This window comes from Centroberyx affinis, unplaced genomic scaffold, assembly GCF_046629955.1.
Source record: "Centroberyx affinis isolate AG114_WGS23_722 - 3 ecotype Tasmania unplaced genomic scaffold, CSIRO-AGI_Caff_v1 ptg000435l_1, whole genome shotgun sequence".
NCBI lineage: Eukaryota > Metazoa > Chordata > Actinopteri > Beryciformes > Berycidae > Centroberyx > Centroberyx affinis.
The window spans coordinates 70,627-92,902 of record NW_027279099.1 but is presented as its reverse complement, the minus strand read 5'-3'; the positions used below and the strand labels follow the sequence as shown (position 1 = coordinate 92,902).

General features: G+C 45.1%; 1 protein-coding gene across 1 annotated transcript; it reads right to left on the bottom strand.

Moving 5' to 3' along the window:
- Positions 1-314: 314 nt before the first annotated feature.
- Positions 315-22,158, bottom strand: hs2st1a (heparan sulfate 2-O-sulfotransferase 1a). Its single transcript, XM_071516875.1, has 7 exons — positions 21,704-22,158; positions 7,353-7,603; positions 6,890-6,975; positions 6,427-6,565; positions 6,064-6,161; positions 3,253-3,410; positions 315-2,467 (listed from the first exon to the last, which is right to left on the bottom strand). The coding sequence occupies exons 1-7, from the start codon at positions 21,825-21,827 to the stop codon at positions 2,244-2,246; spliced, it is 1,080 nt and encodes a 359-aa protein (XP_071372976.1). The 5' UTR covers positions 21,828-22,158; the 3' UTR covers positions 315-2,243.
- Positions 22,159-22,276: the final 118 nt, after the last annotated feature.

Genomic DNA, 22,276 nt, shown 5'->3' with positions numbered 1-22,276 from the left:
CTCCCCTTACATTTACTCAGCAGCCAGAATATAGTCACCACGACTAGAGAAAATGTCAAATATATACATAAAAATATATGAAGTTTAGGTCATTTGTGCCCTGAAATATATAAAAAATCTTAAGAACTAGTACTTTTATAATGAGAAGGTATGTGAATAAGTACTAACAGTTAAATGGCACCAGAACCAGATATGAAAATAACTTTTAACCAACATTTACCACCCAGCCACCACTACAGCAAATACTAAGAAAACACTGGACAATGGTTGTTCTTCCATAAAACGATCTGAAATAAATGTTTTTAATCTTAACAGAAAGGACAAACACACACACACACACACACACATACACACACACAGTCAGTGGCAGGACAAAACCTGGCAGCTCTTTATCTCCCTCTGCAGGATGCGAGCCCTGAAATAATCCAGCTTTAATTTCCACAGTACCAACTTTATCTCTCCTCACCACTCCCCAGCCTGTTGTAACTAATGATGCACAGACATTTGTACTGATAAAAAAATACAACACATGCATACATTGCAGTTTTCTTGAGTTTATGTATATTTTTGGCAATCAAAAGATGAAAAAGTTGTGACAAACATGTTGTTTATGTTCCAGCCGATAAATCTGCAACACAGGGGCGAACTGGGTGAAGAGAAGGCACATAGAAACTGAGCCTTCTGTTACAGCCTCTGGACCTTTTGGAAAATTTGGAACAGTTCAGCTTTATATTAAAATACAGCAGGAATTTGTAAATGAGTGAACTGTCCTTCAACAGATTTGACCGTAACACTTGTCACAAAACTCTAATCTCAAATCTCAGTGAGTAAAAAGATCCTCTGCAACTCTTTGTCTTTTTGTTTCCATCTTTCATACTAGAGCGCCATCTTGGATAAAGCAGAACTTAATTAGTTGAGTGGGTCACTTCATGTCATTCTGAGGGCTTTTCTGACTGAGCCTGTGTTAGTTAGCAATTTAACAAGGGGTGCAGACTAGAATTTTAATTGGCTATCAAGAACTAAATTAAACTAGCTTTCGGAGAACAAAGGAGCTGAAAAAAAAAATATTGTGAAATTAGCAAAAGTCTCATCAACTACATTATATATCTTTTGTGTGGACAATTGCAAAGAAAACAGCAGAGTTTTTAGCAGCAGAGTAACGTATTAGTGGACACCCATGTTTCACTGTGGCTCAACAATGGAAAAGAAAAGACAGAAAACAAAACATTTACTAAGAAATGAAAGAGTTGAAAGAAACACACAAACTGATAAATGCACAGACTGTTATTTTACCAAGGGTTTTACAACAATGTAAATAGGTTAATTGTATAACCAGCTTGCTGGAAATGAAAATGGACTGAAATTAGTAAATATTTACAGCAGCATCGTCGTCGCCATTGTGTTCCTCCACAGTTTAATAACAGCATGTGTAAACACTTCCTCCATTATCAGGGAAACCCCCTGGGCAAGGATGCACATTTACATGATTAATAAAACAAATACATCGAGTACAGTATAAAACACACACGCTTGCCCCAGTAAATAGTCTATGGTCACAGGATTTTTATTTCATAAAAACCTCAAAAGTTCTCGTTCAAGTCCAATAATATAGCACAGTAGTCAGATTCTCACACTTAAAAAGTCTTTAAGTTAGTAGTAGTGGCGAGGCATGGGGATGGCGTTTCACCATGAAAATGTCACCGTCTTCACGTAAAAAAAGACCATGATAGTAAGAGTTAAAATACAACCAAAACACAACCAAACAGAACACAGCCAATGAAAATGCTTCATCTGGATCGGAGGACAGCGGTCGCGTGACCAATCAGGAGTGACGGTCCGAGCGGCTGCCGGCCCGGCCGTCTCCGGCCACGTGCCGGCCAAAGGCCCTCTGCGCCCGCGACCTTTGACATGGAAGTGAAAGGGAGTCGCGGCCCGGGAGTTGTTAGGAACACAACCTGCTGACCGGGAGGAAGAGTGGGAGACACAACCTCGTGGTCCAGCTGGCTGCCGCAGAGACGAATACACAAGTTTCACCAGTCACATTCAGAATCTGATGGGATCGCTCCGCAGCTCCACCTCTCAATCACACACACACACCAGTCGCACAGTCAACAGTAGTCTATTCCTTTTAAGTCTCACATCGCTCCCTCTTTCCTTCTCTTTTTCCTCCTCAGTGTGCACAACTGAGTCTGTACAAAGCCTTCACCAAACACTCCCAAACTCTTTCCTGGGTGTGCGTCTCTTTAATTTTTGGGGTAGATCTTCTCGTAGAAGAAGTTTTGCGCCAGCAGGTAGAGCTCCCCGTCCTTTTCCCTGACAGCGTGGGCCCTGACGAACTGGAACTGCTCCAGGGCAAATTCATAGAACTCGTTCTCCATCTTCCAGATGGCCGACTGCTGCAGCTTGGCGATTGACTCCTTGGTGGGCGGCTTCTTCTCACTGGTCTTCCTCAGATGGGATTTCTTACCTATGGCAAGGGAAGAGGAGGTTTAAAGAGGCTCTATTGTAGGAATTCAAATTTCCCTCCCCCCATCCTGTTTATGTACATATATGATCAAAGATGTTTAATGAAGAAAATAGATTTAGTTTGAGCGGTTTAATTTAAAGTTATTGCATTTTCAAAAATCTGTCCGTTTTTTACAGGCAGTTTCAGACAAACTCCAGTCAACGCATCACAACTGGACTTGGTTTTGATTGGCTCCCCTCATTAAACAATTACTAATATCTTTCTAATCAGGCTTAGTTTCCAAATTTATTCACCAAATACTTTATGCATTTGCAAAACATCATGAAGAACATTATTCCCATCCTGAGCCACACTATATTTGACAACAAAATCCTTTAAGAAGGAATAATACCAGTAAAAAAAAACACATTATGAACAGTTTTTAGCATTTGTCCTTAATAATAAAGTCATTGCCAAGTTTAGTTTTTGAAGATGTAAGTTTCACGTGGTGTTTAGGTAACGTGGTGTTTAAATATGAAAACGACAAAAATGTAAGCACATTTGATTCCACTTTATGATCGTTAGAATTGAATTCTTCTATACTTTTCAGGCGATCTAAACCAATGAGAGGCATGAGCGCATATATCAAAATCCAACTCTCAGAGGGGCAATTAAGATTGCAAGTCTGCCAACACAGCACATATACACTCACGTTTTGCTTTTTTTCAAGATGAGTTGTTGTTATTTAGGAAGCCAAAATGTGCGAGGCAACAACAAACGGCATTCGGCTGCTCCAGACACCGTACCTGTTTTGTAAAGCTCAGTGGCTCCTTTGAAGAAGCGTGGCAGCGCGGCCTCCAGCATCATGACGAAGTCCTCCAGCTCCTCGGTCACTCCGACCAGCATGTACTCATTCACCAGGTTATACTTGGCCTGCTCCAGGGCCCAGTGGCTGCCCACGTTCCTATAGAGACATCACCTTCCTTTTATGTGGATACTGTGACTTACTGTCTTGTTTTTCTTTACTAGCGACAGTGTCGCTGGATGCGAAATGCTCAACGTGTTTATCATAAAAGAAAGAGAGGAAGGGTGTCGGAGAGAGGAGGGATGGAGCGGAGGAAAGGCATAAGGCGTGACAGAGTGGGAAGGACAAGAAAGAGCGACGGAACAGCAGAGGAGTGGGAGACTTGAAAGGTACGAGGAGGGAGGGAGGGAGGGAGGGAGCGGTATGATTAAGCGAGAGGAGAGAAGTTTGTGAACCGAGTCCAGACAAGGTCGAGACGACAGAAGGAGCTAAGCAAGGGACAGACGGAGGGAGGGAATGGAAAAAATAACAAAGAGAACCGAGTAGAAATTAAGGGAGGTGGCAGGAGTTGTCATGGGCAGGAAATTAAATGATAAGGGAAGGGAAAGGAGGAGCGGGATAGAAGTAGTTTAAAGATATACACCAACTTTCTTGGCAAAAGAGCTGTTTGCTCAACTTTAGTAGCAGTGTCACCATTTTGTGCCCAGTATTCATTTAATTTGCCATGGTGCCTTCTAATGTTTTAACATACTATGTGTGCTTAGCGGATGGCAGAAGCGAGTTTAGTATAATCTCGAAAGCACTAGAATATCGTTGCAGTCAGGTGAAAACCTCATACCTTAAACGTAAAGTGCAACGAAACGTTGCCTTGCTTTTAGCTTGACCACCGTGTGTTTTTGAGATATTCCAATGGGGTTTGAAATTATTTTTAAAAGCCTGAGGATTTTAGCATTTTTTCAACCCACAGAAGACCATGTAATCCGTCAATTGAAGTGAAAACATGAAAACCACCAAACCTGGAGTTTCAAGGTTTTCGCATTCAAGCAGTGTTACGCACGTAATAATTTGGGTGGGAAGGGTTAATGTATATGTGAAGGTTGGGTAGGAGTTGATAGAACTGAGGGTTGGTTCATGTTCTTGTTATTGTTATTGTTTATGTCTTGCATATTGCTTATATGTCTTGTCTGTCAAATCAGAAACCAGTTCACTCATATGTCTTGGATATGTCACTGTTTGTTGTCTACAATACTGGTGCAAAATCAATAAAAAGTTTTGAGAAAGAAAGAAAGAAAGTGTTACGCACGTAATACACAGCCCATCTTTTTTTTTTTTTTTTTTTTAAGGCATTTTGTGCTTTATTTGATAGAGACAGTGTGAGAGAGAGACAGGAAGGTATGTGAGAGAGAGAGGGGAGGACATGCAGCAAATGACCGCGGGCCGGATTCGAACCCGGGTCGCTGTGGGAAGGACTGAGCCTTATGGTACGCGCTCTACTCGGTCAGTCACCGGGGCGCCCCCCGCAGCCCATCTTCTATTTGCACAAATGGTTTAGCTGATCAAGTGAGCTTCAGAGCTTATTTGCCAAAAAGTCAATAAACTCCTTTAAAAAGGGTAGATGGTTAAAAGATTGAGGAGACAGTCAAGGAGAAATTAAGGGGGGCGAGAGAAGGAAATGAAGGAATGAGGGAGGAGAGAGAGAGAGATTGATACAGATCATCATGTAGAGTGAAAGTATCAAGGCTAGAAGAGCTATTAGAGACCTTGAGAAGATGAGAGTAGCAGAAGTGATAGCAAAGCACTATAAGGCTTAATGTAGCGTACTATGAAACTGAAAGCTCCTTGAGTTGGAGAGTCTATGCCCCTCCTGAACTATCTGAACTACCTGAGGTGTGCTCGATTCAATTTGCCATTTAAACACTTGAACAGCAAGAAAAGTGGAAACATTACTTGAAGATGAGCTAAACCAAGCATTCCTCCTGTTATTACCGGAGGCATATTCAGCTTCTACTATCAATGACTCGCAGTGATGTCACTCTTCTGTTGACGCCGCCATATTGACTCCCAAAACAAACGTTCACTTAGTGAGAGAATGTGCCTACCATCGCCATTTTATTAAATATCACACTTTACTTATTGAGTAGCCTACAATTACAATTGCTGTCACATGTTGTGCCGTCCGCTGTTAGTAATCGCATTGGGATGGAGGCGGTGAAATTTCACGTAACGGTGACCAGGAACTACTTTTTCTTTTGAAGATGAAGTACTTTTGGATCGTTCATCAACCCTGAAGTGAAATACCGAAATGCGTTGGCACATTGTATGCCTTTGTAAGGCAGGAATAGGCAACCGTGTGCCATGGAGGGCCAAGAGTCTGCAGGTTTTCATTCCAACCAAACATTACACCAATATCATGATATGTTGTTGTGAATGAGATATATATCATGAAGCGAAAGAGGGAGTTTATCAGCAGACTTTACTGGTGGCAGTGATGTTGGTAGTAGAGAGTAGGGTCACAATCTCTTTTTTAAATATCTTTCCTTTTCTTCTGAAGCCATGTGAGACATTTTCTTGTTGATGGTTGTTTGTCGTTTAGTCTGTGGTTATAATGGAACGCTGTTTTCAGAGTCAGTTTGGGAGTCAACATGGCCGCGTCAACAAAACACTAACATCAATGCAGGTCATGGATAGCACCCACATGAAGACCAGAAGACCTACTGTGGATCATTTCCAACTCTATGTTGTCTGAATGGGGTTTGGTGTTGGCTGATGTACATTCAACCAGATAATCCATTAAGGACAAATGAATACATACCAGCATTCAGAGTAGTGGCCACAGAAAAAGGGAATCTGTAGCCAGAGTTTCTCGGGGGCGCAGTCTGAGCCGCCGGCCGAAACACATTCATCAAATGTCTGAAACAGAGTCACACAGTGTAACTATACTAGTCAGTGGCTTATTATTGTCCTCACTATCAACATTGTACACACAAGCCATATTTGACAAGTGTCCTTTTTACATTAATTAAGAACAAAAATTACTTCCCCCATACTGGACAAGTTGGACCATTTTTGAGTGTCTTGTTCAAGAAAAACACGCAAGCTTTATCAAATGAGTATGTTAAACAGAAAAATCTAGGCCATAAATATGAGATAGAATGCAGGATTTTGGGATTAGGACCTTCTTGTCTCCTTGTTTCCTGCGCCTCAGGCCGGGCCGGTAGTCATCCCCGAAACGCAAGAAGTAATAGTAGGACACCAGCCTTTCGATGGGGTCCCGGATCACATTGATGTAGATAGGCTTCCTCTTCACCCCAAACCTGAGGAACAGATAAAAAAGACTGGAGTTAGAGAACTCATCAGGACTTCAATCGAACAGTAATGATTAAGCTATTTAGATTCATTTTAAAGATAATTTCATAACATCATAGATAATGGATTTAACCTCAATAATTTGCACCTTGTGGTTTACAGTTCAAAAGGACCAACTACATTCAGATCACTACACTCAGCTGTGGGAGTGAACAGTGTTAAATGACCACAAGGTGGAGTCGACTGCTCAGAGCCACAGCAGGGCGAGTAAACTGCTTTCTACAGCGGTGACGCCTGCCGTCATGCACATGCCACAGGACTATTTTCTTTACTTGGTGAAGTCGAGGAAGGAGACGTGTCCGTGGTAGAAGGCCGGCTTCATTTCCCTCCATTCTGTCACATTCTTCACAAACCGCACCTGAGCCAAGCGATACGATAATTAATGCAGTGGTTGAAACGCTTCCTACAGAACACACAGCTCATCAGTCTGCCAGTCAATCCGCACAGTCGGCTGCAGCGTATTTAGCATGAACGCCTTTCAACACAGAGCAGCTACTGTCAAAAATGACTTGGGAGTTGAATGAATAAAGTTCAGTGAATAGAAATACACTGTTCGTTACAAACTACAGGTGTCAAGATGATGGAGCAGCCTAGACAGGGATGTGATAGAGACATCTACATTAGGAATGAAAAGGGTTTGTGGTGTCCCCAAAAAACTGAATCTCTGCTAAACTTGATGGGAGAAGGGCTGCAGCACCGCATTTATCTGGATCCGACTAACACAGAGGCTCTGACCTGGTCCTGTATGGACATGACGGGGTTGTTCTTGGTGGTGTTGATGTGCAGGACGTGGTAGTGGTTCTTCCCGCACAGGTCGTAGGCGATGTTGGTGAAGGAGGTGCTGGCCGTCTTGGGCACGCGGTTGTAGATGATCACCACGTCGTCGTTCTCCGACAGCGACGACGCCGGCGCCTCCCGCTCCCGCAGCCCGTCCTGCGTGTGCCGCTGCTCGATCTCCCGCACCTCGTGTCTGGCGATGGCCCGCTCTGCCAAGACGGAAGAGGGGGACTAGTTAAAAGGCGAGTTCAGAACGTACCAATTAACGATTGTTTGTGTTAGTTGGCCCTGACCTCTGACCCCTGACCTCTGACCGCCCTCTGGAGCAGAGCAAATGAAAACTTTCCCTATAGGCATCAAGAAAGCATCACATTATTATTATTATTATTATTATTATTATTATTATTATTATTATTATTATTATTATTGCGTAGACAGGCAATAAGAGGGAAAAATTCAAACTCAGCTTGGGCGTCACAACACAATAGTTTCCCAAGCAAGATCACTAGTATCTCCAAGTTCAAAGTCTGGACACTGGTTAATGGTTAACATGACACATAACTATGCTCAGCTCATATACATAACAGGTGTTTGACATATCTGCTACTAATTCAGAGTCAAATGAACTAAATCTGGTGAGCCTGGTCTTTAAAGTGAGTAGCCTGTTAACACGAGTTAACCCCTTACAATTCACACAATGCCTTGCTTGTCAGAGGCAACACATTGTGTAAAAGACCGTACAGTAAGTTTATTATAGGTGGGTTTCCTTTTCTCAATACTTCTAAGTGTGAACAGTTTCTTTTGGAGAGTAGATGGTGAAAACTCTTTAGCTGCTTCACACCAAGGAACAAGAATAATGTGAATCAAGAATAGCAGTTACTCATTTTCTGCTTCATTTCACACTGTAGCGCCTCGCCTCTTGTTCCCTAATCTTATTTTACTTCAATGCCAGTCTCCTACCTTTACTCTCACTGTTCTTATTTAACTACTGGATGCTAGATTAAATGTATTATAGTATAGGCAGGTAAGCCTTTTTGTGCTCCAGAGTCAATAGCCAGCTTACATGTATGGGCCTGTTGATACTCTGAAATTATTCATCCGACCAAGTATCCTCTGCTGCTGAGAAATGCAACAGGTCATGAGGGTAAAGGTGAAAGGTGACAGGTTACGGGTTAGAGGAGTGTATTAAGGCGGTGAGAGTTGGGACGAGGGTTATTTGATAGCTTACTGGACATTTACAGGTCATCAATAAAGCGGAGGAGGCGGGCGATGTCTCAATCTAAACAATGCATGAAAACGCAGCACAGCCCAGCCTCAATACATATGAATAAATTCACAACAAAGAAGCCCCAGCCTTTGTTGCCCTTGGCTTTTTCTTCGTCTGAATCCGTTTCAGATTGACTGGTGTTGACAATGCCTCAGAGCTCTCCACAGGAAGGATGGAGAGAGAAGGGGCGAGTGGGTGGAGGGAGGGGGGAGGGGGGGTGGGGGTGTGTGGGTGTGTGGGTGAAGGGGCGGGGGGGGGGGGGGGGGGGGGCACAACACTGGAGCACCTAATACCCGTGGGAGCTCTCGGTGGAGCCAGCGGGCTCCTAAAGCCCTGCCTAAAGCCCTGCCTGGCTACCCAGACGCAGTCGCAGCCCGGCTGGTCGGCTGAAAGCCTGGCATCTGGCACCGAGGGCCAATTAAGATGTCATCTGTGATCCCGCCGCCCTCTCCATCATCCCCTGCAAGCACACACATCCACTCCCACCTACACACACACACACACACATCCCCGCAAACACACCCCTTCCTTACCTCTCTTTCTCCCCCGCACACACTCACACTAATACTCTCACTGCCCCCTCTCTTACACCCTCCCGTGCAGCTGTTAATGTTCCACTGATCAAAGCCGGATCTAGTTACAAACAGAGCCACGCCGTTTCCGCACGCTCGCAACTGGTGCGAGCTTTAACGGCAAAGAGACGGAGACGTGCCAGGTGGCTGTGGCGGGTGGAGGCTGTCAGGCCCAGTGTGGAGAACAACTGCAATGGAGACACGTTCCCATGGCCATCCAAAACACGCATTAGCCAAAAACAACAGCAATAACAGTTGCTATGTTGGATCTTTACCGCAGAGGATCAAATGTCCTTTTAGGATTATTTTTATGACAGTGCAGAGTGACAGGAGCTAGGGGAGAGAAAGGGCATGACAAGCGAAAAATAGAGTGTGAGGCAGATTCAACGCAAGTCAGAGGTACAATGTGCCTCTGCTGAGCCATCATGACACGACTATCAGACGTCTGAGAAGACCTTGCAGTCTAGAGCTCGGCCATGAGACTCGACTCTGTCCTTCATTCAGTGCTGACTGAGTAGTCTAATGGTTTTTCTCCCTGTCTGCAGTTTGAGAACCGCTCACATCCTCAGGGCCTAAGAAGAGGATGTGCATGTCATCATGTAAGCTTGACATTTTTTTGTGTTTTTGCTTCCAGGTCCGGCATGAACGCACTTCACCGCCACACTGAGCTTTTGCGAGGCTCCGGCTCGCAAAGTAGCTTGTTGGTCTGTCCCTCTTTTCGTAGGGGTGGGAGAGAATGTGAAAAGACCGGGGCTCCCCTGTACCCCGACTACAACGGGCTAAACTATGCGAAGGGGCCCAGAAACCACTTGTTAAAGACATGGTGCTCGCTGCCAAATTTCCAACAGTCAACAAGGAGGCGAGGCAGGCAAGGAGAGGGCTTCTTAGGCTTTGTAGTAGACGCCCTATTCATTGCGCGACTGAACATGCTTGGCACAAACCATTGTATCAGAGGGCGCCACACACACACACGCACACACACACACACAAACTTAAGCTTAGCGCTCCCTTCTGAGGTCATTTAATTAGAGAACAAAAGACTGAATTACTATGGCCACACAGCAGGCCTCCTTTCATTCCACATTTCCGTCGCCCCCCCACCCCCCGGCCGTCTCTATGCATTAAAAGCTAATTATGAACCGTGAAGCCAACACGGGTCTTAAACATTGTGACAACTACAAGCCTATTACTCTGAGTTTCATTCAAAGTGAGAGACAGGGGGAAGACGGAACGGTGGCGGTTGAGGTTGCTGGAACATATTTACTGAAGCAATTTCGCGGCTGATTAGACGCAACCATTCGAAATCATCATTCATATTCACCGCCAGATCTGCGAAATGTGACAGGCCGTCATGTATTATGGCTATCTCGTCAGATCTGATGGGATAATAAAAGTGGGGGGGAGAAGATGATCCTTTCTCCAAGCAGCTCATAAATCCATCATCACTCCAATCCGGCAGTCGGAGCTGTGTGTCTCTCTCCCTGCATCGCCTGAGAGGGTTAGACCCTCGAACCGAAGCCTAGGGCTGGGTGGGTAATAGAGATTGGCTATCAGCAGCAGACTGAGGTGTACGGCTTGTATGGTTCTGCTTGGATGATGCTGGATTGCAAAATCAATGAAGGATGACAGGGAGGAGATCTAGGTTGCTGCTATATAAAAATCGAGTTAGTCTGTGCTGCCGCTGCCGGTGGTGTTTTTCCCTCTCCTCCTCTCTATATAGACTTGGATGCATGCTGCTGTTTTGCAGTGCCAGGTTTCCAGGGGGACAGTTATGTCACCACTGCAGCACTCAATTATATCGCACACTCACGAACATTTGGATAAACAAAACTGTGCAGTTCCAAATTTCTAATTGTTCTATCCAAAGACTGAATTATTCTAATTCAGTCTTTGGATGTGTTTACCAGGGAGTGGATTATCAGAGGAAACGGGAATGTGTGACTGAGTGTCGGGCTGATGGGGAGATTTAGGCCCGACTAAATAGAGCAGAGCAGAACCTGGAGCTCCAGCACTGCCATTGTTATTCGAGTGGTGACAAGAAATATGAAACATACTGTGTGAGGAATCCATTGTGAAGCTTCTCAGCTGCAGAAAATTTTTTAAAAAAAGGAGACAGATAAACTACAGCGCTTTCATTAAGTGACTGTAAAGGTGCTCGGCACATTCAGAATGGATTCAGGGCTTTCAAACAAACTCATTATGACAAGAGGCACACGCATAAACACAAACACACACAAAACACAGGCAAAAAACCCAAAGTGCTTGGGTTATGGATTACACTACTTATTTTAGAACTTTTTCGCTGGGCTGGGCACACATTTTACTGGAAGATATGACGGTCACAATTGAGTGAAAGTGCAATTCTTTACGTGGTCTTTTTTTGTTGGGTGGGGGGAGGAGGGAGGGGTAATTGCTAAAGCTGGGGGATTTTTCCCCTGGCTTTGACACACAACTGCTACATTGATGCTCCATGAAAGATCTCATTCACTGGTCTGTCCTTCACAGTAGAGCTCTAGACAGCTGGGGGAGAGAGGAGAGGAGAAGGGGGGAGAGGAGAGGAGAAGGGGGGGGGGAGAGGAGAGGAGAGGAGAGGAGAGGAGAGGAGAAGGGGGGGGGGGGGGGGGGGGGGAGAGGAGAGGAGAGGAGAGGAGAGGAGAGGAGAGGAGAGACAAGGACCAGGTCTGGGTAACAAGGAGACTTTGCCGAAAATGGAGCCCGACAGTCTAATCATGGTTCATAACAGTCAGGGAGAGATTCAGTGGCTTCAACAAACTGTGCAGACAGTGAAGGACGGGTTGTAAAGCAGAGTAAACTACAGCAGCGTCTCGTCTAGGAACACCAGCAAGGCCTGGCGATAACGGAGGAGACACTGCCACTGAAGCTGATGGGAAGGAAATAAGACCTCGGGTCGTTTTGGTGGTGTACCAGAAGAAAACCTGGACAGTTTCTATCTGTTCTCTCCTCTGCATTTATCAAGCATCTCAGGGAGGAAGTACTAGGATCAGTGCTGAACAATGTATCAGATTTATATTGCAATATGAAAGAAATATGCAACATAAAGGCTCCATTATTAAAATTCAAACTGATAACACGTGCTCAATGAAGTGAAGTAGTGAAAATAAGTAATGTCTGTCTGTACCGTGCAGTCCTAGATTCTAATAAATACGAAGCTTCAAAGCGACATGTTCAGTTACTCTGGACTTGGCCCTTCTCTTTTGTGTGGCTCCATAAATACAGAAGAGGTTTTTTTTATTATTATGACTTTTACAGCATTTCTTCTCTCCTAGAAGGAGAGCAGCAGGAAAGGTGAGGAAGGGACAGGGGGGGCGACTTGCCGTTAAGGTCATGAATCGGATTTCAACCCACATCGTTTGGCACTCCATCCTCCAAACGGAGTCGGACGCTGCTGCGCCTCGGAGTTTAATTCAGCAGAAACTCTCCATGTAAAGGTCACCTATCTTGTAAAGCCTAGAAATTACTTCCCCCCCCCCAAAGTAGGGTGTTGAAAACAAGCCTGTTTTGTCAGAGAATGCGGTCAAAGCATTCCTTTGCAATGGAGAAGAGACAAAACATGCCCTTGTCAGCGGTGACAGACAACACTGTGCAGACAGTTTTAAGTGGTTAAGTGGTTTGGGGTCTGGGTCTTGAGACCATAATTATTCCATTGAGTGTCGTTACGGAGGAAAAAGTTAACACCAGGACCCTCAGAAACAACCTTTTTGTTGGAGAGCAGAATAAAGGGTATTTGGGATCTCTGGAGTTCATGAACTATAGATGAAATACAAGCTGTTCAACTAAACTCAAGGGTAAACTAAATAAAATCCAGCCACATGTGGTCCATCAATAATTCCTAGTATAAATGCAAGCCGTGTCTCTACACTAATGATAACAATCCAAGATAGATGGAGATGCTAATCATCATGGTTCAACCTGCCATTTCCTACCCTAATATGTCTTTTGTGCGATCGAAGCCTGTAGTGCTGTCTGACAGGTGAGCCAATAATGTCTGGGAGAACGGAAAAAGAAAAGGGGCCACATTCTGTCTGGTTCATCAGAAACAGCCAGTCAGATGAGATTATGGAGCAATTTACACAGATGGCAGATCCCATCATTCTCCTGCCTTGTTAAGTAAAGGCGGGTCTGACAGGTTGCGGAGGGGAGGGGGGGCGATTGATTGGAGCAGATCTCATCTTGGCACAGACTGTCAATGACTAAGCAGTGGGAATTAGCCGACATTTTCAGAGGCGTTTGCTCTCCTAGGGAAGGAGAGAGAGAATGGTCTAGTTAAGTTATTGTGCATTCACGTGCTGGTGGGAAAGTCCGACATCCAGGACTTCCAAGCCGGCTGATGAATGGCGTTGTATTCATGTGCTATTTTGTCAGAAAATCAAACCTGGAAGACAAACAATAAACAAACAGACGTCCTGCAGTTTAGCAAGCTAATTTGACGAACTTCATTCAAACAAATGTTAGGTTAGTCTGACTAACAACAAACTTGCACTAAAGGTGCATGGGTATGTGTTTTCTTATTGTTGACTCCATGTTGAGAAGGTTAAAAGCCACCATTGCTCAGAAACTCGGGTAGAAAAAGTTTCTCAGTTTCCGACTTAATCATCCCACTTTGGAGGGCGTTCATGTGAAATTTTCAAGTAGGAAATTTGTTTTTCCAATATGTCCGACAGCACATGAATGCACAATTATGTTGAAAGAATAGCAACTTACTGCTTTTGTTGAAGGAGAAGAAAAAAAGAGAAGTAAAGAATCCTCCAACCACCACAGCAGGAAATTCTGCCATTGGTGGCCACTGATAAAATGCCTTAGCCAGTTGTTCTCAACCCTGGTCCTCAGGACTCAGAGTCCTGCTGGTTTTCATTCTAGCCGTCTAATCAGGGACTGATTGACACCTGGGACGCCAGGTGAATGCAATTAATTTGCTGGCAGGATAGAAAAGCAGCAGGACTCTGGTTCCTGAGGACCAGGATTGAAAACCACTGGCTGAAGCAATGGCCTTAATATGGTAACATCGCCATAATAGTCAAATGTGTTTTTCAGAAACTGAGAGGAAGATGAAATGCACAGAGTTCCCTAGCCACTGCAACAGAAACAGACTGCTTAATGCATATGGATTCACTCTGACGTACAAGTCTCAGTTTTGCTGGGAGTATGCATGGCCCTCACATCCCAATATAACAACAAACACTGTTTGCATAACAATGCAGATCTGGTTGCAAGCTACAACCCAGATATCTGATTTTCTCTTTCTCTTTCTCTCTGTCTGTCTCTCTCTCTGCCCCGTAACAGATAATTAATAATGCATATATAGGAGTCCAGGGAAAACTCCGCACTCTATTAGGCAAAGCAGACGACAGCTATTCATAGGTTTAATGATGAGTGGGAGAGACAGGTTAACACCACAGAGATCTTACACAGGACTCTGTCAGAAACATGCTATAGCGCGGCAACATCGTTATACAGTCTATCAACTACACTAGTTCAAGTTGCTATCATTTGATCTCTCCAGTTTGGCTTATCTGTGCGTCTTTCATCTCTTAGTTCTCAGCTCCCCTCTTTTCATCTCATTATATTCAGCATCTATCTCTCTATCTCTAGGCTATCTATCCAGCAAAGGCTGCTGTACTGTGTTCACCAGCAGATCGCTGCGATAGGTAGGAAGAGGGAAGAGGCGGGACGGGTGACACACATAACACACACTGGTCTGAGAAAAAAGCCACATCAATCAAACTGGATGTGTAGCATCACTGACTGAAAAGCATGAACAACAACATGAAGATCTTATGCCAAGTAAGTGTCCAGAGAGAGAGAGAGGAAGACAGAGAGACAGAGAGAGAGACAGAGAGAGAGAGAGAGAGAGAGAGAGAGAGAGAGAGAGAGAGAGAGAGAGAGAGAGAGAGAGAGAGAGAGAGAGAGAGAGAGAGAGAGAGAGAGATCTACTCAGCAGGGGAGAGTCTGGGGTCTGGGTTTGGGAGCTGAATATGCAGCAACCCAGATACTTCCAGATACTTAATTAATAAGGTACTGCAACACACACACATACAAACCGTTACTTACTGTTGTTTGGTATTTATTTCTTTATTTATTTGTATTCCTTCGGATGAACTCCAAGTTGTAATTAGACACTTTGGCAGCGCTGTTCACACCATTCATGCCAATAAAGTATATTGAATTATGTGACAGAGACACAGAGAAAGAAAGAAAAAAAGAGAGAGCGACCGAGGCAGACAGAAAGACAGAGCGAGGGAGAGAGAGAGAGAGAGAGAGAGAAAGCAGCAGAGGGAGAGAAAGAGGTGGAGAGGTCTGACTAGGAGAGGAGTGGAAAACAGTGTAGTAGCACCACACCAGCAGCTCATCCCAGAGGAGCGGTGCGTTGCCCAGTGTTAGATGTGTTACAGATAAAAAAACAAGATAAAAGGCAGCTTAAAGCCAAATCCACAACTAATAGGAGCAAAGTTGAACCACGGGCGGAGGAAAAAGAAGGGCAGCACCGCCAAGCCGCCTTCCTTCCTCCTCTTATCCCTCCGCGCTCTGATGAAATTGGTTGTAAAAATGCTGCAGGCGCGCTTTCTTCATTCCTTTTTTTTTGTAGGGGGCTTATGATTTTCAGCAGCCATGCAGGGGCTTTAAATATTTCTGTGTCGCAATGAAAATTAAATCATCTCTTTCATTTCTTCTTCACTCTCCCTCCATCCCTCCCTCCCTCCCTCCTCCTTTGATAACACCTTAGTTCCGAAGCCAGCAGCAGATATTCCCGTTTCGGGCGGCGGTCCAATGGGGTGAGTAAACGACAGGGGGGATCTGAATATTACAAAGGAGGCCCCGGCACGCAAATAAAGAAGTTGTTTACAGCTATTGATCCAGAAGGAGCTGGATGAGAGTAATATCATTATGAGTTATTATTACGACGGAGGTTTATCAGCCGCTCGGCGTTTCCCTGCCGTTGGAGGAGCTGATGGGCGCCGCAAAGCAATAGCAACCCTGCTGAAAGGAGGAAACTTTGAGGAAACTGACACTTGTATTCGTGACACCTTAGCCTAAGTACGTCTAAATTTGGTCTTGTAGTTTTAATCATTATAATGGAGTGCATAGATCAAGCAAAAACTGACTGATTCTTTTTGAAACCATATCACATTAGGGGTCAGGGGAGCATTCAGGACAAATGTTCCCTCTAAGCTGCAGGTGTGGACGTTTTGGTGCCAGATATTAGATGCTGGGACTTTACCCATTCTTTACCCATTCTTTGGGTTTAGTGAATTGACGCCTCTGCCCACAAGTGACAAGAGATGAAGACGGAGGGGGAGCAGCGAGAGTGAAAAAGTGTGTGTGAAAGAGGGAGAACGGGGGGGGAGGATTGAGGGGAGGCTGAGGGGGGAGAGAGGTAGGGATGGGGGAGGAGGGGGGGGGGTTCTCCCAGCACAGGCTCCAATTACACCCAGGGTGTGAAACCGTCCATAACGCCCTGATTAGCCCGTCTGTCATCTCGCTGCAGCAGCAAAACGCTGCGCGGGCTCCAGCTGCTGCCGCGCGCCACTTTGCAGCAACACATTCTCTGTCGGACAAAGTGCGAGAGAGAGAGGGGGCACAAACACACGGCCCAATCAAAACCCTGCCCCCCTAACCATTCAACAACAGCCCAGTATGACCATTAGCGCTCCGCCTCCCCCGCCTCCCGCTACACATCCGTTCCCCACACCTGCGTTCAGCTCCACGGTGGGCTCCCCTCCATTAGCCGCTCAAATGGCATGTTGCAGAGCGGCGCCGAGTGACAGAGCGGGTCCAGGCGTCAGACGCTACAGGCTGCTTACAGGAGCCGATGCCAGCGAGCAGACTGACAGCACATGACTCCTGCCCCTCTTATACCCCTCAGGGAGGCTAAAAACAGAGATGTGGGGTGTCAGGGAGAGTTCAAAGGGAATCTGAGTGGCGTGTCAACATAAACGCAGAGAGAACAACAACAAGAAATACTGGTGGTTGCACATTTGCACAGAGACGAGGAGGCTGAGATTGTGGAGAAGAAACAAGGGTCCATCGAGTCAAGTGCTGCTGGCTTGTCACCAATTAGCTCTTTGAGTCTGTCATAGAAACAAAGTCTACCTATTTGATACTAGTTCTGCTACACTTCTGCTGGACCAGGTAGATGTTAAGATTCAGCATTAAAATTTAATTTCAAGCACTCGGTTGCAGCACAAGGGCTTGTGGGCCACAGCATGTATGTCTCAGCAGCTCTAGGGGCTCCAGTCATCCAGTCAATGTCCATGTGGTGGGCACACAAGGACTAGTAATGCCTGACCAATGTCCTTTCAAGAGCAAATTCCTGACCGATCCGCAGATCCCTCTGCGGTGCACAGCAAGGGTGGGCTTGAGGCTGAAAGTGCCTGGCATGACAATCCAAGTCAGATTCAAACCCGAGGCCGGGAGCGGCAGGCTGCGGCAACAAATGAATGCTTAAAAGACATTCTTGCGTCAGCTCTCCAAACACAGATTCACAATGAGTGCATGCATCCTTCCTTCCTCTGCATTCAACAGCAGCTCTCTTCTCTTCTCTCTCTCAGCTTGCGGGCGTATTACAGAGTGGCTTGTGTCTGGAACTAAATATCACGTCATTACAGATGGGAGTTTAATTTCTTTAATCAGGCTGAGCACTGGCTAGCTAGAAAACAAGAAGTCTACAATACTGAGAGAGAGATTGTTGAGTGGTTCTCCTGCTGTGTGACATGTAGTCCTCACATGGCCTCCAGGGCAGAGAGGTGAGGGGCCATATGCTCCAGTTACACGGGCCATGAGGTGACAGTTTTATAAGCAACGTTTCTATTTACGCAGCTCTCAGTATACCATAACTCTCCTCTAGCATTAACCTACCACTTATGAAAAGGGTATCAAGCAGAACAACAGGTATCGGTGCCATACTGATTTTTGGTACTGACATTCATTTTAAAGCATCAAAAAATACTGAAACCCTTCTGAAAAGCTGTGATTCTTAGAATGAAAACTCATGTTTTCTTCTTGTTTATAGACATTCTCCCTGAGGAAATCAATTGAGTGTGGTCTGAATCTATTTACATAAGGAGATGGCAAGGACAAATGTTACACAATAATGATTTACTCTATTGCGTAATGAATGTGCTTTCAACCAACAAAGAAAGGAATCGGAAAAAGTATCATTTCAGAACCAGTATCAAAATTGATGTATCTGAACTTGCACCCACATGAAAAAATTTCCAACAACACCCCGCACTGGCCAGAAACTCTGCACCTTCATCCTCACTGAGCTTAACTACACCATGTGATGTCACATCCCATAATCTGAGTTTGACTTCATTACTAATCAAAAGTGGCAGTTTTGCAGATCGAAATTAATCAGCGCTAACTCAATCTGCACATATCAAAGATTAAATGGAGATAATCTATCATTTAAATCATTTACTATCACAACAAAATCCCTGCACATGTCTACATGATTCCCTGCATAAAGTACTGCACAATCCTTATTATAGCCAACTAGTAAGCATTGTTTTAAAAGCGATTGGTGGATTTTAAGTTTCTTAATTGGTTGAGAAGATCCAATCACTGTTGAATTCAAGTCAGACTGTTGAATTCAGACAATCCTCTCCTGCTTGACATCACTGAGGCATTAACCAAGAGCGACAGTTTCACACTTAATAATAAAGTGTTGTGGAATTCTAATTCAAGGTGAGTGTCTGGCAACTATCTGAAATTGCTTGAAATGAGAGGGAGTTGACCCCAACCCTGACAGGGAAAGTGGCCTTGAATTGCGGCTCTTTATTAAAGAAACTCATAACATTTCTATCCATCCATCCGCAGCCTGTCTGCTGCGCTGTTGACCCAGCCAGCGACGGCGCAGACTAGCAGCCAGAGAGAAATATTGTCAGACGAACGGATTAGGCCAACAGCGGGGTGCACAACTGCATCACGGCGTGATTGTAATGCAGGAGACTTCTTCTCCGAAACCTTGGGACAACGATTAGCTTGGAAGCAAATCACAGCTTGTCTGCCCTGCGGGAGGCGGCTAATGGGGGAAATGATTCAACCTCTGTGTGGAGCAATAGGAGCCCACTGAGAGGAGAGAGGCGGTCACTCCAGCCGGTGTGAAGTTAATCATGAACATGTGGGAACACGATATAGGACTGTGACTGTGTGACATATAAGTGGTTCATCTAAAAACTTCTGTCTAGTTACCAAGTAAGACGTGTAAGGGATTTTAGGTTTGGGTACGGACCAGGGTTTGGGCCTTTCCTGACTTGAATTGAGAATGCATGGCGAATTCAAATTCAATTCCTGGAGTTGGAATCGGAACTGGAATATCACCCAGCTCTAAGGAAACAGAAATGAATGAAATTCTACTTCTAAGAGAGGCTGTCCTGACTTGCTAAACATTATAAATCAAACATTATGAATCAAATAAAAGACAGTTAAACAAATCAAATACATTCACTCACAATGTACAGTATGTATTAATATTACATGTTGTGCATCAAATCCCACCTGAAAGGAACCTTTAACATTTTATGATGTCCAGTATTATTATACATATATTAACACTATGTGTAATCAATATGGAATTTCACAGAATTTAATTTAATTATATTCAATTCCATTTCTGTTTCCTGTAGGTTTTTTCAAGATGAGTTCATTGATGAATTGAGCCCCAACCCTGGTACTGACACCGGACACCAGCCCATGTTGTTACACTGTTGTTATTGCTGCACAGATGGACCTGCAGCAGTTACCTGGTAACCTGACCGACCCGGTGTCTGTCCGTCAGCACCGGCCCTCGGCCCTCGGCCTGTGAAAGCCTCAGTCACAACTATTTGGCTATGCAGCACATAATTCAGGGCTCCGGTATACAGACGTCTGCTCGGTCCAGCCATCCATCAGAGCAGTTTTGCCAAGTCAACAGATTCTCGTGGTGGTGGGCAGTCAGGGGCTCTCAGGTTCTGCTTCTGCATCGAGCGTGTGTGTGTGTGTGCGTGTGTGTGTGTGTGTGTGCGCGTGTGTGTGTGTGTGCATGTGTGTGTGTGCATGCACACCCCAGGAGAGTTTGGATTTTGACTCGGTGTAATGTATAACCCTTTACAGCAGTCACAGGCTGATATAGGCACCTACCCGCCTAGGACTCTTGATAGACTAACATGTCAAGACTCAACCAGGGGGACTTAATTCAATTAAGCTAAGTGTTAACCATTCAATTCAGATTCAGATTTCCCAATGCAGTCTCATTAGTAATGTAACTCAAACGCATAAAAAGCATGAATGGCCTTCCTACAGGCCCCTGGGTCAGCGGATTGATGTTTTTTTTTTTTTTACCTTAAAACCCCTTAAATCCAAATAAAAGTGACACACTACAAAGCTATCTAGGACCAAAACTTTAAAATACACAACAACTTAAATGTAACTGGCTGCTCTCTCACTCTCCCTCATCCTACAGTTTTAACGATGGCTCAAACGGTACCAGAGGCGGTGTGTGAACCCCTAAGGTACGCTGTACCCTCATGGTATCTGTCCCGCTCTGCTGTTCCTTATAAAAAAAATCCCCACATTGGAGGCACCGGAGAGATAATCCTGCAATGTCCCAGATCTTTATTGGGAGTGAGCCCCTGTTGGGAGCTGGCAGTGAGATTTGAACACAGCGCAGGCCACGTCTCAATCAAAAAGGAAAGAGTTGGGGACAGGCAAGGGAGGATTTGCAGCAGGGATGGCGTCCCCACGCAGTAGCCTATATATACACAGTATATATATATATATATTACTGAAAAATGATGTTGAGCCAAAGCAACCTACTTCAATTTTAAGAGAATAGCTATAACAGTCACTGCACTTCCAGTCCATGACCCCTGGCTGATTTCATATCTCACCAATTTCCACCATTTCTTCTTATTTCCACATTGGTTAAAAACCAATCTCCCATCCTAACTGCATGTAAATACACAACATCACACTTTGATGTTCTGCTTCCTCTGTCCCAGGGTTGCTGGTTTAGGTCTCCAGCAGGCGTCTCCTCCATCTCACACTCAGCCAGTCCCCTGATGAGGCTGAACCCACGTACAGCATGACAGGCTGCCACTATCCGGGGGCACGGTCATTACATTTCTATGAATACTAGCAGCGGTTCAGGATCATTAGTCACACGGCCATGCAAACTTCACTATAACTACACTACTACAGTATGACATGTGGACTGCTCCCAGATCAGCATCCTTAACACATTTGATGACAAGGTCTGAACCATATGATGAAGTATGATGGCATCTTGTGTGTGGTGGATGAGTTTCAAAGCACCTCCTACTGAGCTGACTGCACAATGGTGGTGCTGTGATACCAAAGCAGCACATAATGACTCATTCAGCCACAAAAACACCTCACACACACGCTATGGTTTCTCCTGAATTCGTGCAGAATGGTGTGGTGTGGTGTGGGAGCGGACTGCAGCCCCTTACCCAGCTTTCCCCGGGACTCCTCCAGCTTCTGGATCTGGTTCTCCAGGAAGAACATGGCCACGGCGAACGCCAGCAGCGCCAGAAGCTGAAACTTGGGCGGCATCATGACTCGAAGCAGCCCCATCAAATAATCCCGACGGACTGGGTCATTCCATGTTCAGAGAAAACACCGAAAACACGCACACACACATATACACACACACTACAGCGCGACGTCGGTGGTTACAAAGCGGCGGAGTGTCTGTGCATGGCCCTCTCTCTCTCTCTCTTGGTGTTGATATCTCCCACCGTCCAAATCCTCTGGTTACTTCAATGCAATGTGTCCATGTCCGGATTATTTATTTCATAGTGATGAAGCCAATTCCCTAGAGGCGAACGCTATGAAGCCCCAGAGATTTCTCTTTGTGTTGAATTGTCCCTCCGGGGTGTAAAAAGAGGAGTAGGACCAGCCGCTGTCGCTTGTGTCCCCCATGTAGCGCTGTCCCATCAGTGTGTTCACCACCACACCATGGAGAACTTATTAGTACCAGACAGGCCATTGGATGTATCAACAGTCCACCATAAAGATGAGGC

Bases quoted from the DNA above. Each gene is read 5' to 3' on its own strand.
- hs2st1a (XM_071516875.1), bottom strand. From the start codon at position 21,827: ATGGGGCTGCTTCGAGTCATGATGCCGCCCAAGTTTCAGCTTCTGGCG. The intron at 6,162-6,426 runs GTCCTAATCCCA...ACTCTGTTTCAG, and splicing joins GGAAACAAGGAGACAAGAAG to ACATTTGATGAATGTGTTTC. The intron at 2,468-3,252 runs GTACGGTGTCTG...CCCTTGCCATAG, and splicing joins CACTGAGCTTTACAAAACAG to GTAAGAAATCCCATCTGAGG.